The sequence below is a fragment of the Hyla sarda genome, chromosome 1, assembly GCF_029499605.1.
Source record: "Hyla sarda isolate aHylSar1 chromosome 1, aHylSar1.hap1, whole genome shotgun sequence".
In the NCBI taxonomy this organism is placed as follows: Eukaryota; Metazoa; Chordata; class Amphibia; order Anura; family Hylidae; genus Hyla; species Hyla sarda.
Genome location: NC_079189.1, coordinates 1,221,799 through 1,235,780, shown reverse-complemented (window position 1 = coordinate 1,235,780; position 13,982 = coordinate 1,221,799). Strand labels below are relative to the sequence as shown.

General features: G+C 43.9%; 1 protein-coding gene across 1 annotated transcript in view; it reads left to right on the top strand.

Moving 5' to 3' along the window:
• LOC130299795 (uncharacterized) overlaps positions 1 to 11,839 on the top strand; it is a 79,403-nt gene extending 67,564 nt beyond the window's left edge. Inside the window, exons 13-19 of the mRNA XM_056551492.1 lie at positions 3,058 to 3,231; positions 5,058 to 5,184; positions 5,296 to 5,387; positions 6,140 to 6,218; positions 6,326 to 6,417; positions 6,547 to 6,655; positions 10,514 to 11,839. Coding sequence (XP_056407467.1) covers positions 3,058 to 3,231; positions 5,058 to 5,184; positions 5,296 to 5,387; positions 6,140 to 6,218; positions 6,326 to 6,417; positions 6,547 to 6,655; positions 10,514 to 11,700 — 1,860 coding nt within the window. The 3' untranslated portion in view covers positions 11,701 to 11,839. The remainder of the gene's footprint in view (positions 1 to 3,057; positions 3,232 to 5,057; positions 5,185 to 5,295; positions 5,388 to 6,139; positions 6,219 to 6,325; positions 6,418 to 6,546; positions 6,656 to 10,513) is intronic.
• The last annotated feature ends 2,143 nt before the right edge of the window (positions 11,840 to 13,982 follow it).

Below are 13,982 nucleotides of genomic sequence, written 5' to 3'. Positions count from 1 at the left end.
TAATCTCCTTACTACTGGGGTGACACACTGTAACAACCCTCCTCCTCATGTAATCTCCATACTACTGGGGTGACACACTGTAACAAACCTCCTCCTCATATAATCTCCTTACTACTGGGGTGACACACTGTAACAAACCTCCTCCTCATATAATCTCCTTACTACTGGGGTGACACACTGTAACAAACCTCCTCCTCATGTAATATCCTTACTACTGGGGTGACACACTGTAACAATCCTCCTCCTCATGTAATCTCCTTACTACTGGGGTGACACACTGTAACAAACCTCCTTATCCTCAGTTACAGTGTACTCCTGCAATGCTGTCATCTTTATCTCACTAAACTCCCCCCACTCAGGTCACATGATTGTGAAATCGTCACAGGTCCTTCACCACCGCTAAACCTCTCCTAGGTCTGAGCCCCGCCCACTCCTGTCATGACCATCCTCACAGGTCCCTCATTAACAATCTCTTCTATCCTGCTGAGCTCCGCTCCCACAGGCACTGGTCACATGATTGTGACATCATCACAGGTCCTACACCTCCACTATCCAGCAGATACAGAGCAGGTCCTGGTCGGGCAGTCAATAGTAAGGAGATTACATGTGGAGGGGGTTTGTTACAGTGTGTCACTCCAGTAGTAAGGAGATTACATGAGGAGGAGGTTTGTTACAGTGTGTCACCCCAGTAGTAAGGAGATTACATGAGGAGGGTGTTTGTTACAGTGTGTCACCCCAGTAGTACGGAGATTACATGAGGAGGGGGTTTGTTACAGTGTGTCACCCCAGTAGTAAGGAGATTACATGAGGAGGGGGTTTGTTACAGTGTGTCACCCCAGTAGTAAGGAGATTACATGAGCAGGAGGTTTGTTACAGTGTGTCACCCCAGTAGTATGTAGATTACATGAGGAGGAGGTTTGTTACAGTGTGTCACCCCAGTAGTAAGGAGATTACATGAGGAGGAGGTTTGTTACAGTGTGTCACTCCAGTAGTAAGGAGATTAGATGAGGAGGAGGAGGATTGTTACAGTGTGTCACCCCAGTAGTAAGGAGATTACATGAGGAGGAGGTTTGTTACAGTGTGTCACCCCAGTAGTAAGGAGATTACATGAGGAGGAGGTTTGTTACAGTGTGTCACTCCAGTAGTAAGGAGATTAGATGAGGAGGAGGAGGATTGTTACAGTGTGTTACCCCAGTAGTAAGGAGATTACATGAGGATGAGGTTTGTTACAGTGTGTCATCCCAGTAGTAAGGAGATTACATGAGGAGGAGGTTTGTTACAGTGTGTCACCCCAGTAGTAAGAGATTACATGAGGAGGAGGTTTGTTACAGTGTGTTACCCCAGTAGTAAGGAGATTACATGAGGAGGAGGTTTGTTACAGTGTGTCACCCCAGTAGTAAGGAGATTACATGAGGAGGAGGTTTGTTACAGTGTGTCATCCCAGTAGTAAGGAGATTACATGAAGAGGAGGTTTGTTACAGTGTGTCATCCCAGTAGTAAGGAGATTACATGAGGAGGAGGTTTGTTACAGTGTATCACTTGTTCTGTGATTCAGGCTCCTCCTCTTCTCCTCCAGCTGATCCAGTTGTCTCCTCTTCTCCTGAATGAACCCCAAGGATGGACAAGGACAGGAATGAGATGACTAAGAGAATATTACACTTCACCTTGGAGATCCTCCACCTGCTGACTGGAGAGGTGAGGTGACCCATCTACATTTCCACCATTGTTGTCCCCCATCTACATTTCCACCATTGTTGTCCCCCATCTACATTTCCACCATTGTTGTCCCCCCATCTACATTTCCACCATTGTTTTCCCCCCATCTACATTTCCACCATTGTTGTCCCCATCTACATTTCCACCATTGTTGTCCCCATCTACATTTCCACCATTGTTGTCCCCATCTTCATTTCCACCATTGTTGTCTCCATCTACATTTCCACCATTGTTGTCTCCATCTACATTTCCACCATTGTTGTCCCCCATCTACATTTTCACCATTGTTGTCCCCCATCTACATGTCCACCATTGTTGTCCCCCCGTCTACATTTCCACCATTGTTGTCCCCCCGTCTACATTTCCACCATTGTTGTCCCCATCTACATTTCCACCATTGTTGTCCCCATCTACATTTCCACCATTGTTGTCTCCATCTACATTTCCACCATTGTTGTCCCCCCGTCTACATTTCCACCATTATTGTCCCCATCTACATTTCCACCATTGTTGTCCCCATCTACATTTCCACCATAGTTGTCCCCATCTACATTTCCACCATTGTTGTCCCCCCGTCTACATTTCCACCATTGTTGTCCCCCCGTCTACATTTCCACCATTGTTGTCCCCCCGTCTACATTTCCACCATTGTTGTCCCCATCTACATTTCCACCATTGTTGTCCCCCATCTACATTTCCACCATTGTTGTCCCCATCTACATTTCCACCATTGTTGTCCCCTGTCTACGTTTCCACCATTGTTGTCCCCTGTCTACGTTTCCACCATTGTTGTCCCCCCGTCTACATTTCCACCATTGTTGTCCCCCGTCTACATTTCCACCATTGTTGTCCCCCCGTCTACATTTCCACCATTGTTGTCCCCCCGTCTACATTTCCACCATTGTTGTCCCCCCGTCTACATTTCCACCATTGTTGTCCCCCATCTACATTTCCACCATTGTCGTCCCCCGTCTACATCTCCACCATTGTCGTCCCCCGTCTACATCTCCACCATTGTCGTCCCCCACCTACATTTCCACCATTGTTGTCCCCATCTACATTTCCACCATTGTTGTCCCGATCTACATTTCCACCATTGTTGTCCCCCATCTACATTTCTACCATTGTTGTCCCCATCTACATTTCCACCATTGTTGTCCCCCATCTTTGGCCCCGCTCTATGTTCTGGATGTCTCTTTGTAGGTGAGGTCTCCAGAACTGACCCCAGTATTCCAGATGTGCTCACTAGAGCTCTATACAGGGGGCACAATCTCCTCTTTGTAGTCGGGGAGGAATAATGGGGTGAGTCCCCTCATTGTCTCTCTCCATACACAGGATTACACCATAGTGAAGAAGACATGGGGGGAGTGTGTGGCCCCCAGCAGCCATCTCCATGAGTCAGGAGGACGGAGCAGGGCCCGGGGCCCCATCACAGAGCCTCCACCTCACTCACTGATACATGAGGAGAAGATCCTAGAACTCACCCACAGGATCACTGAGCTGCTGACTGGAGAGGTGACCCTGCTGGGACATTATACAATAATGGAGGGGTCTGGTGATGACTGGAGAGGTGACACTGCTGGGACATTATACAGTAATGGAGGGGTATGGTGGTGACTGGAGAGGTGACACTGCTGGGACATTATACAGTAATGGAGGGGTCTGGTGATGATTAGAGAGGTGACACTGCTGGGACATTATACAGTAATGGAGGGGTCTGGTGATGACTGGAGAGGTGACCCTGCTGGGACATTATACAGTAATGGAGGGGTCTGGTGATGACTGGAGAGGTGACACTGCTGGGACATTATACAGTAATGGAGGGGTCTGGTGATGATTAGAGAGGTGACACTGCTGGGACATTATACAGTAATGGAGAGGTCTGGTGATGACTGCAGAGGTGACACTGCTAGGACATTATACAGTAATGGAGGGGTCTGGTGATGACTGGAGAGGTGACACTGCTGGGACATTATACAGTAATGGAAGGGTCTGGTGATGACTGGAGAGGTGACACTGCTGGGACATTATACAGTAATGGAGGGGTCTGGTGATGACTGGAGAGGTGACACTGCTGGAACATTATACAGTAATGGAGGGGTCTGGTGATGATTAGAGAGGTGACACTGCTGGGACATTATACAGTAATGGAGGGGTCTGGTGATGACTGGAGAGGTGACCCTGCTGGGACATTATACAGTAATGGAGAGGTCTGGTGATGACTGCAGAGGTGACACTGCTAGGACATTATACAGTAATGGAGGGGTCTGGTGATGATTAGAGAGGTGACACTGTTGGGACATTATACAGTAATGGAGGGGTCTGGTGATGACTGGAGAGGTGACACTGCTGGGACATTATACAGTAATGGAAGGGTCTGGTGATGACTGGAGAGGTGACACTGCTGGGACATTATACAGTAATGGAGGGGTCTGGTGATGACTGGAGAGGTGACACTGCTGGAACATTATACAGTAATGGAGGGGTCTGGTGATGACTGGAGAGGTGACACTGCTGGGACATTATACAGTAATGGAGGGGTCTGGTGATGACTGGAGAGGTGACACTGCTGGGATATTATATAGTAATGGAGGGGTCTGGTGATGACTGGAGAGGTGACACTGCTGGGACATTATACAGTAATGGAGAGGTCTGGTGATGACTGGAGAGGTGACACTGCTGGGACATTATACAGTAATGGAGGGGTCTGGTGATGATTAGAAAGGTGACACTGCTGGGACATTATACAGTAATGGAGGGGTCTGGTGATGACTGGAGAGGTGACACTGCTGGGACATTATACAGTAATGGAGGGGTCTGGTGATGACTGGAGAGGTGACACTGCTTGGACATTATACAGTAATGGAGGGGTCTGGTGATGACTGGAGAGGTGACACTGCTGGGACATTATGCAGTAATGGAGGGGTCTGGTGATGACTGGAGAGGTGACACTGCTGGGACATTATACAGTAATGGAGGGGTCTGGAGATGATTAGAGAGGTGACACTGCTGGGACATTATACAGTAATGGAGCGGTCTGGTGATGACTGGAGAGATGACACTGCTGGGACATTATACAGTAATGGAGGGGTCTGGTGATCACTGGAGAGGTGACACTGCTGGGACATTATACAGTAATGGAGGGGTCTGGTGATTACTGGAGAGGTGACACTGCTGGGACATTATACAGTAATGGAGGGGTCTGGTGATTATTAGAGAGGTGACACTGCTGGGACATTATACAGTAATGGAGGGGTCTGGTGATGATTAGAGAGGTGACACTGCTGGGACATTATACAGTAATGGAGGGGTCTGGTGATGACGGTATCATTGTGTGTCAGGTTCCTATAAGGTGTCAGGATGTGGCGGTCTATTTCTCCATGGAGGAGTGGGAGTATGTAGAAGGACACAAGGATCTGTACCAGGACATAGTCATGATGGAGGATCACCGGCCCCGAACATCACAAGGTAAGAAGAGACATATATATATATATATATATATATATATCACTTTCACTACCTAGTGACATAGAAATCTATCCAGCACTGATGTATTCATTCCCTGTGTGTTCCCTACAGATGGAGTAATTGAGAGAAATCCACCCGAGAGGTGTCCCTGTCCTCTGTATTCCCAGGACTGTCCAGAGGGAAATGTCCCAGAGAACCATCAGGTAGATGGCGTTAAAGTCTCCAAAATATGACCATAAAGTGATTGAATCCTTGATCATGGCACCATAGGTCGCACTCTAATTAAAGGGGAACTCCATTTGATCTGGGTAGGGACCACCACGATCTCCTGCCCGGCTCCCCGACTCTGCTCATGCAAGAATAAATAAATAACTATGATCAAAATATCAAAGCCTCAAACCAAAGTCATAGTAATAAAATAGCAAAACCCCAATAAGATATAATAATAGACATGTCCCCATGACTTCTCGGGTCACTTACCTCTTCTATAAAACATTGTGATGGAAAGGAAAGTGAAATAAAAGGGGGAGGGCGGGGCTTCTTCTAATCTTCCCACAGGTGACTGAGCTGGAGACACCACAGCCCAGTATAGAAGGGAAATACTTTTCCCGCCAATGGGCCTCCAGCCAATCAGAATGCTGTTGTTGGGCTGGAGCATCACTGGGCAGAAGATCATGGTTACCGGGCAGAATCTGAACCTCCAATCAGAAGCAGGAATCCATCTCTCAGCAGAACAGCTGTTACCGGGCAGAATCTGATCCTCCAATCAGAAGCAGGAATCCATCTCTCAGCAGAACAGTTGTTACTGGGCAGAATAACTGAGGAAAACAACCTGTGGAGATAAAGGAGGAAGAAGGAAATAAGGAGGAGGAGGACATGTATTCTCCCCCTCCCCTTCTCTCCTGGAATTCGGGAGCCACTTTTTTTTATTTTTTTTATTTTTTTTGCTCTTTAGGGTGAAGATCTGATGGATATTAAGGTTGAGGTTAAAGTTGAACCAGAAGAGGAGACGGATTTCTGGGCCAATCAGCAGTGTAAGGAGGGGGAGACTTTTATTGGTGGAGGGTCTCCTAGATACTACTACACCCATCATCTGATCATCACATGGAATAATCTATTCATCACTGTGTGTTCCCTACAGATGGAGTCATTGATAGAAATCCACCCGAGAGGTGTCCCCGCCCTCTGTATTCCCAGGACTGTCCAGAGGGAAATGTCCCAGAGAAGCATCAGGTAGATGAGGCTGATCCTATATCTCTATAGGGGGGTCCTGCAGTCATAGATGTGGGGGTAGATTTTGGGGGTCTCTGTTGCTCCTCCTGTCTGCTGTATTGTAGTGAATTGTTCTATATGTCACATCAGGGGGGAGATCTGACTAATAATAAAGTGGTGGATGAAGAAGAGAGGATGAGGGGCCATCACCCGTGTATGAGGGAAGTGAAGGAGGAAATTCCAGGAGGTGTTACCCTAGGTATGTAATAATTCCAGGAGGTGTTGTCCCAGGTATGTAATAATTCCAGGAGGTGTTGTCCCGGGTATGTAATATTTCCAGGAGGTGTTGTCCCAGGTATGTAGTAATGGATCACAGAGGGAATTCAGAGGTTTCTTCAGGGGAGGCTCCACCTTAGATCTACATTACATTAACCCTTCAGTCCCCAGTGATCCCCTGTGTTATGTATAATCAGGACCTGAGGTAGGTGACTATATAGAGATCCTCTCCAGGGTCATCTATGGATCCTTATGAAACGGACGTCACTCATTCTTTTGCATGTATCTAATTGTTAATTGTTCCTCCATAATTCTGGGTATTGTTCTATGTCAAGCAGTAATACAGCACTGTTATGCTTCAGTCTGTGTCCAAGTTACAACTTTTTTCAAATGTAATTTCAGTGTAAATCTTGGGGCTGATGGTAAATTTTGGATAGATTTGTCTGGATCCACATGGAATCACCACAAAGGGAAGGGTCGTGACTGTCTAGCACAGACAATGGGATTTCTGCTACCGCAACTGTAGAGCTTTCCGATTCATCAGTTTCTGCTCCAAATATACAGAACATTTCACACATAAAACCTATTTGGGAAGGGGCTTTGTCCACTGTAAATCAGCGGGGTTGTTGTATTTGTCTAACTGTATATGTGGAATATTATATATCACAAAAACAATTCGGGAGTCCAGTAGAAGAATCCTGGAGCATTTTGGGGATGTAGTCAGTGACCGAGATAATCTGCAATCTAATGATTGTTATAGATAGTCCTCTGTGGGGACTAAAAGAGTGTTAAAAAAAAAAAAAAAGTTTCAATAAAAGTGAATAAGCACCTCTCCCAATAAAAAAAATTCTCTTTTCCCATTTTACAAAAAAAATACACAAATAAAAAATAAATCAACATATCATTTGGTGTCGCCGTGTCTAGGAAGTGTTTGATCTATTGAAATATTAATGATCCCTTATGGTGAACGACATAAATGTAAAAAAAACACCAAAGTCCAAAATTGCTGATTTTCGGTCACATCACATCCCGCAAAAAAAAAAAAAAAAAAAAAATTGATCAAAAAGATCACAAAAATCCAAATATGGTGCAGAGACAAACTACAAATCACGGCGCAAAAAATGACCGTCATATAACCGCGTTTATGGAAAAATAAAGCTATAAAGGTGTCAGAAGAGGAGGATTTTAAACATTCTAATTTTGTTAAAGTTTAGTAGTACAATACAAAAGCGTTTACACTTGGGTACAGTTTTAGTCTTATTGACCACAGAATAAAAAAGTCAGTTTTACCGTAAATTGCATAAAATATAAACCCTCCAAAAGTTGAAAAATTGTGGGTTTCGTATCAATTCCCCACTATAAATAATAAGTTTTCGTTTGCACCATAGATTTTATGGTAAAATGAGTGATGTCATCACAAAGAACAATTGGTCACACAAAAAACAAGCCCTCATATGAGTCTGTATGGGGAAAAATAATAGCGTTACGGCGAGGAGGAAAAAGCGAAAACGTAAAAATGGAAATTTCTTGATGGGCTTTAAGGGGGTTAACACCCTCCCATTTCCCAAGGTGCATGCACCATACAGATATACAGTGGAGCAAAAAAAAGTATTTAGTCAGCCACCAATTGTCCAAATTCTCCCTTTTATAAAGATGAGAGGCTGTAATTTTCATCATAGGTTATAACCTCAACTATGAGAGACAGAATGTGAAAAAATTATGGTGAAAAATAAGTATTTGATCACCTACAAACAAGCAAGATTTCTGCCTCTCACAGACCTGTAACTTCTCCTTTAAGAGTCTCCTCTGTCCTCCACTCGTTACCTGTATTAATGGCTCCTGTTTGAACTTATCAGTATAAAAGACCCCTGTCCACAACCTCAAACAGCCACACTCCAAACTCCACTATGGCCAAGACCAAAGAGCTGGCGAAGGACACCAAAAACAAAATTGTAGACCTGCACAGGCTGGGAAGACTGAATCTGCAATAGGCAAGCAGCTTGGTGTGAAGGAATCAAATGTGGGAGTAATTATTAGAAAATGGAAGACATACAAGACCACTGATAGCCCGCGATCTGGGGCTCCACGCAAGATCTCACCCTGTGGTGTCAAATTAATCACATGAACGATGATCAAAAATACCAGAACCTCATGGGGGACCTAGTGAATGACCTGCAGAGAAATGGGACCAAAGTAATAAAGGCTACCATCAGTAACACACTACGCCGCCAGGGACTCAAATCATACAGTGCCAGACGTGTCCCTCTGCTTAAGCCAGTACATGTCCGGGCCCGTCTGAAGTTTGTTAGAGAGCATTTGGATGATCCAGAAGAGTATTGGGAGAATGTCATATGGTCAGATGAAACCAAAGATCTACTTTGGTAAAAACTCGCTGTGTTTGGAGGAGAAAGAATGCTGAGTTTCATCCAAAGAACACCATACCTACTCTGAAGCTTGGTGGTGGAAACATCATGCTTTGGGGCTGTTATTCAGCTAAGGGACCAGGACGACTGATCCATGTAAAGGAAAGAATGAATGGGGCTATATATCGTGAGATTTTGAGTGAAAACCTCCTTCCATCAGCAAGGACATTGAAGATGAAACGATGCTGGGTCTTTCAGCATGACAATGATCCCAAACACACCGCCCGGGCAATGAAGGAGTGGCTTCATAAGAAGCATTTCAAGGTTCTGGAGGGGCCTAGCCAGTCTCCAGATCTCAACCCCATAGAAAGCCTTTGGAGGGAGTTGAAAGTCCGTGTTGCTCAGCGACAGCCCCAAAACATCACTGCTCTAGAGGAGATCTGCATGGAGGAATGGGCCAAAATACCAGCAGCAGTGTGTGAGAACCTTGTGAAGACAGAAAACATGTGACCTCTGTCATTGCCAACAAAGGGGATATAACTAAGTATTGAGATGAACTTTTCTTATTGACCAAATACTTATTTCCCACCATAATTTGCTAATAAATTCTTTAAATATCAGACAATGTGATTTATGGATTTTTTCTCATTCGGTCTCTCATAGTTGAGGTTATAACCTATGATGAACATTACAGCCTGATCTTTATAAGGGGGAGAACTTGCACAATTGGTGGCTGACTAAATACTTTTTTGCCCCACTGTACCTCTCCTTTGTCTATATAGGCATGCTAGTTCATTGATATGCATATCTCTGCCCTTGTTTCCTATTGTGGGCTTAGTGTGTATTTGACGCTGTAGTGTTCTGTGATGGGACAGCTGGAGGGTAAAACATCCATGATCAGCATTATCTCTGATCTCGACCATTTCAGTGGGATGTTGGCTATATATTATATCGGCACAGCTCCTGTGCTGTCCACTGGATGGAGCTATATGCCTTTCTGTGGTTGAAGTGATGCCTACTTGGTACTGAAGGGTCCACTGTGAGGACGGGCTTGATGGACAGACAAGGTTGGGTAAAGATGTGAATCCTGACCATTTTTGCATCATACACAACTTGATAAGGCGGTAATATTCTTGTGACCATCATATCAAGTTATTACCTGTATATACAGAATGATTCAGGGTCTTGTAGATTGGGGTTTTTCTCTTCTTCTTTTGCAGACAGTATAATATATATGTTGTATGGGGATGTGATGGATACTTGTTGTTTTATATTCACCTGGTTCCTTTAGTCATGTGACTGACAGGGAGCAGATGATTATTTTCCTTTTTTATATGTAAATGTGGTCATGTGACCTTAATGGTCTGAAAGTAGGAGGAGTCTACTCCATAAACTGCATGAAAACAATAGAAATGTTATCAATTTCTCAACTTAGTAGTTGGGATCAAAACTGATTCTGTTATTTTATTTCTCAACAGGAAATCCCAGTAAGAATTCTGAGGGAAACGTCATGTTATCCCTGAATAATAAACAAGAAGATGGAGAGATCATGGAGCGCTCCTCAGGAGAAGATGGAGAGATCATGGAGCGCTCCTCAGGAGAAGATGGAGAGATCATGGAGCGCTCCTCAGGAGAAGATGGAGAGATCATGGAGCGTTTCTCAGGAGAAGATGGAGAGATCATGGAGCGCTCCTCAGGAGAAGATGGAGAGATCATGGAGCGCTCCTCAGGAGAAGATGGAGAGATCATGGAGCGTTTCTCAGGAGAAGATGGAGAGATCATGGAGCGCTCCTCAGGACAAGATGGAGAGATCATGGAGCGCTCCTCAGGAGAAGACCTCCTTACCCCTAATGTCCATCCAGATCTATCCTATAATAATTCTTCTGATCATGAGGAACCTTCTCCTGACCAACCACACATTGTTACCACAAGGACAGATCTGGAACATGGGAAAGGTTTCTATTGTGAGGAATGTGGGAAATGTTTTATAAAAAGATCAGGTCTTAATACACATAGAAAAAGTCACACAAGAAAGAAGCAGTATGTGTGTTCAGAATGTGGGAAATACTTCATAAAGCAATCACATCTTCTAAGACATGAGAAAAGTCACACAGGAGAGAAGCCATTCTCATGTTCAGAATGTAAAAAATGCTTTGTAAGCAAAACAGATCTTGTTATACATGAGAGAATTCACACTGGAGAAAAGCCATTTTCATGTTCAGAATGTGGAAAATGCTTTGTAAGTAAATCAAGTCTTGTTAAACATGGGAGAATTCACGTAAGAGAGAAGCCATATTCATGTTCAGAATGTGAGAAATGTTTTGTACAGAAATCACAGCTTGTCAGACATGAAATGAATCACACAGGCAATAAGGCATATTTATGTTCAGAATGTGGGAAAGGTTTTACGAGTAAAGTAGGGTTTGTTTTACATCAAAGAACTCACACAGGAGAGAAACCATTTTCATGTTTGGAATGTGGTAAATGTTTCTTAAGTAAATCAAAGCTTGTTAGACATGAGAGAAGTCACACAGGAGAGAAGCCATATCCATGTTCAGAATGTGGGAAATGTTTTACTGATACATTTGTATTAATTAATCATCAGAGACTTCACACAGAAGAGAAACCATATTCATGTTCAGAATGTGGGAGGTTTTACAAGTAAAGCAGGGCTTGCTTTACATAACAGAAGTCACACAGGAGAAAAGCCATTTTTATGTTTAGAGTGTGGGAGATGTTTGTCAAGTAAATCCCATCTTGTTAGACACGAGAAAAGTCACAAAGGAGAGAAGCCACATTCATGTTCAGAATGTGGAAAATGTTTTATAGATAAGTCACATCTTGTTAGACATCAGAAAAGTCACACAGGAGAGAAGCCACATTCATGTTCAGAGTGTGGGAAATGCTTTAGAAATAAATCACATCTTGTTATACATGAGAGAACTCACACAGGAGAGAAGCCATATTCATGTTCAGAATGTGGGAATTGTTTTTCAACTAAAACAGAGGTTGTTTTACATGAGAGAACTCACACAGGGGAGAGGCCGTATTCATGTTTAGAATGTGGGAAATGTTTCTCAAGAAAATCAATTCTTGTGAAACATGAGAGAAATCACACAGGAGTAAAACCGTATTCATGTTCAGAATGTGGAAAATGTTTTATAACTAAATCAGAGCTTGTTATACATGAGAGAAGTCACACGGGTGAGAAGCCGCATTCATGTTTAGAATGTGGGAAATGTTTCTCAAGAAAATCAAATCTTGTTAGACACGAGAGAACTCACACAGGAGAGCCACATGTTTCATTACTAAAGAAAAAACTAAGCCATCATCAGAGAATTCACACAGGAGATAAGACATTTTGATGTTTTATTTGTAAAAATTTGGTCTTGTTTGGAATGTGAAAAATGCTATAAAAGGAAAAATATTTTTGGGTTCTAAAAACATTAAACATCCAGAAGAGGGTTTAAAGGGAACCTGACTGCGCTAGTTTCATCTTGGGCTACAGCACATAATCAGTTATTTAATAATGTTTCCTCCCATGGGGCTGTGAACGTCATCCGATTCTGATAGCTTAAAGGAGAACTCCAGCAGAAATTAACTTATCCGCTGGAACCCGGCTCTCAGTGAGGATTGTGTGCTGTCTATCGGTAGACGGCACGTGCTCTATTCATTTCTTTGGGAGCCCCGATAATTCCTAAGTGCTGTGTGCTTTTTCTGGTAAAGTGTTCCTGCCTTTCCCCACATCATTTTTCCCTAATTCCCTGATGGTGCGGGACGGGACGGGGTTCTGTGCTCCATATTTGCTGCCATTGCCCCTTGAATTCCCAGTTCTGGCCCAGAGTCCTTTTCCAAACTTATTTTCAGATCTCTGGGAACAACCTGAGCCCCTTTTCTCTGATTCACCTTCTCTCCATCTTCCCTGGTTCACGGGAAGAAAACATAAAGACCTCCAGGCATCGGCGATCCGCCGCACAGGAAATCAACCCCTAGGCATTCCTCCGCAGAGGACATCACCCCTAGGCATCGGCATTCCTCCGCACAGGACATCACCCCTAGGCATCGGCGATCCGCCACACAGGACATCAACCCCTAGGCATTCCTCCGCAGAGGACATCACCCCTAGGCATCGGCATTCCTCCGCAGAGGACATCACCCCTAGGCATCGGCGATCCGCCACACAGGACATCACCCCCTAGTCATCGGCATTCCTCCGGACAGGACATCAACCCAAGGCATCGGCGTTCCTCCACATAAGGCATCACCTGTCAGGGAGCAGTGCTGAGCTTGTCTGTGTCCCGGCTATAGTCTGAGATTTAGGACTCCAGCATGATTCCGAAATCTAAAAAAAGGCTTGCAGCCAGGACTGGTAGGGAGACCCCTAATGGTCATTTTTTCAAAGTGAAAAATTAATTAGAAAGAAGCATATTTTTTTAATAGCATGCAATTCTACATAAATCTATAATGTATCAAAAGTTTTTTTTGATGAAGGTACCCTTTAACCCCTTAAGGACCCGGGGTTTTTCCGTTTTTGAACTTTAGTTTTTTTTTTGCACCTAAAAATCCATATGATGCTTATTTTTTGCGCCACAAATTCTACTATGTAATGACATCAGTCATTTTACCCAAAAATCTACGGCAAAACGGAAAAATAAATCGTGCGATAAAATTGAAGAAAAAACGCCATTTTGTAACTTTTGGGGGCTTCCGTTTCTACACCGTACATTTTTCAGTAAAAATGACCCCTTCTCTTTATTCCATACGGTTAAAATGATCCCCTACTTATATAGGTGATTTTGTCGCACTTCTGGAAAAAAAATCATAACTACATGCAGGAAAATGTATACGTTTAAAATTGTCATTTTCTGACCCCTTTTTTTTTTTCGCATACGGGGCGGTATGAGGGCTCATTTTTTGCGTCGTGATCTGAAGTTTTTAGTGCCACCA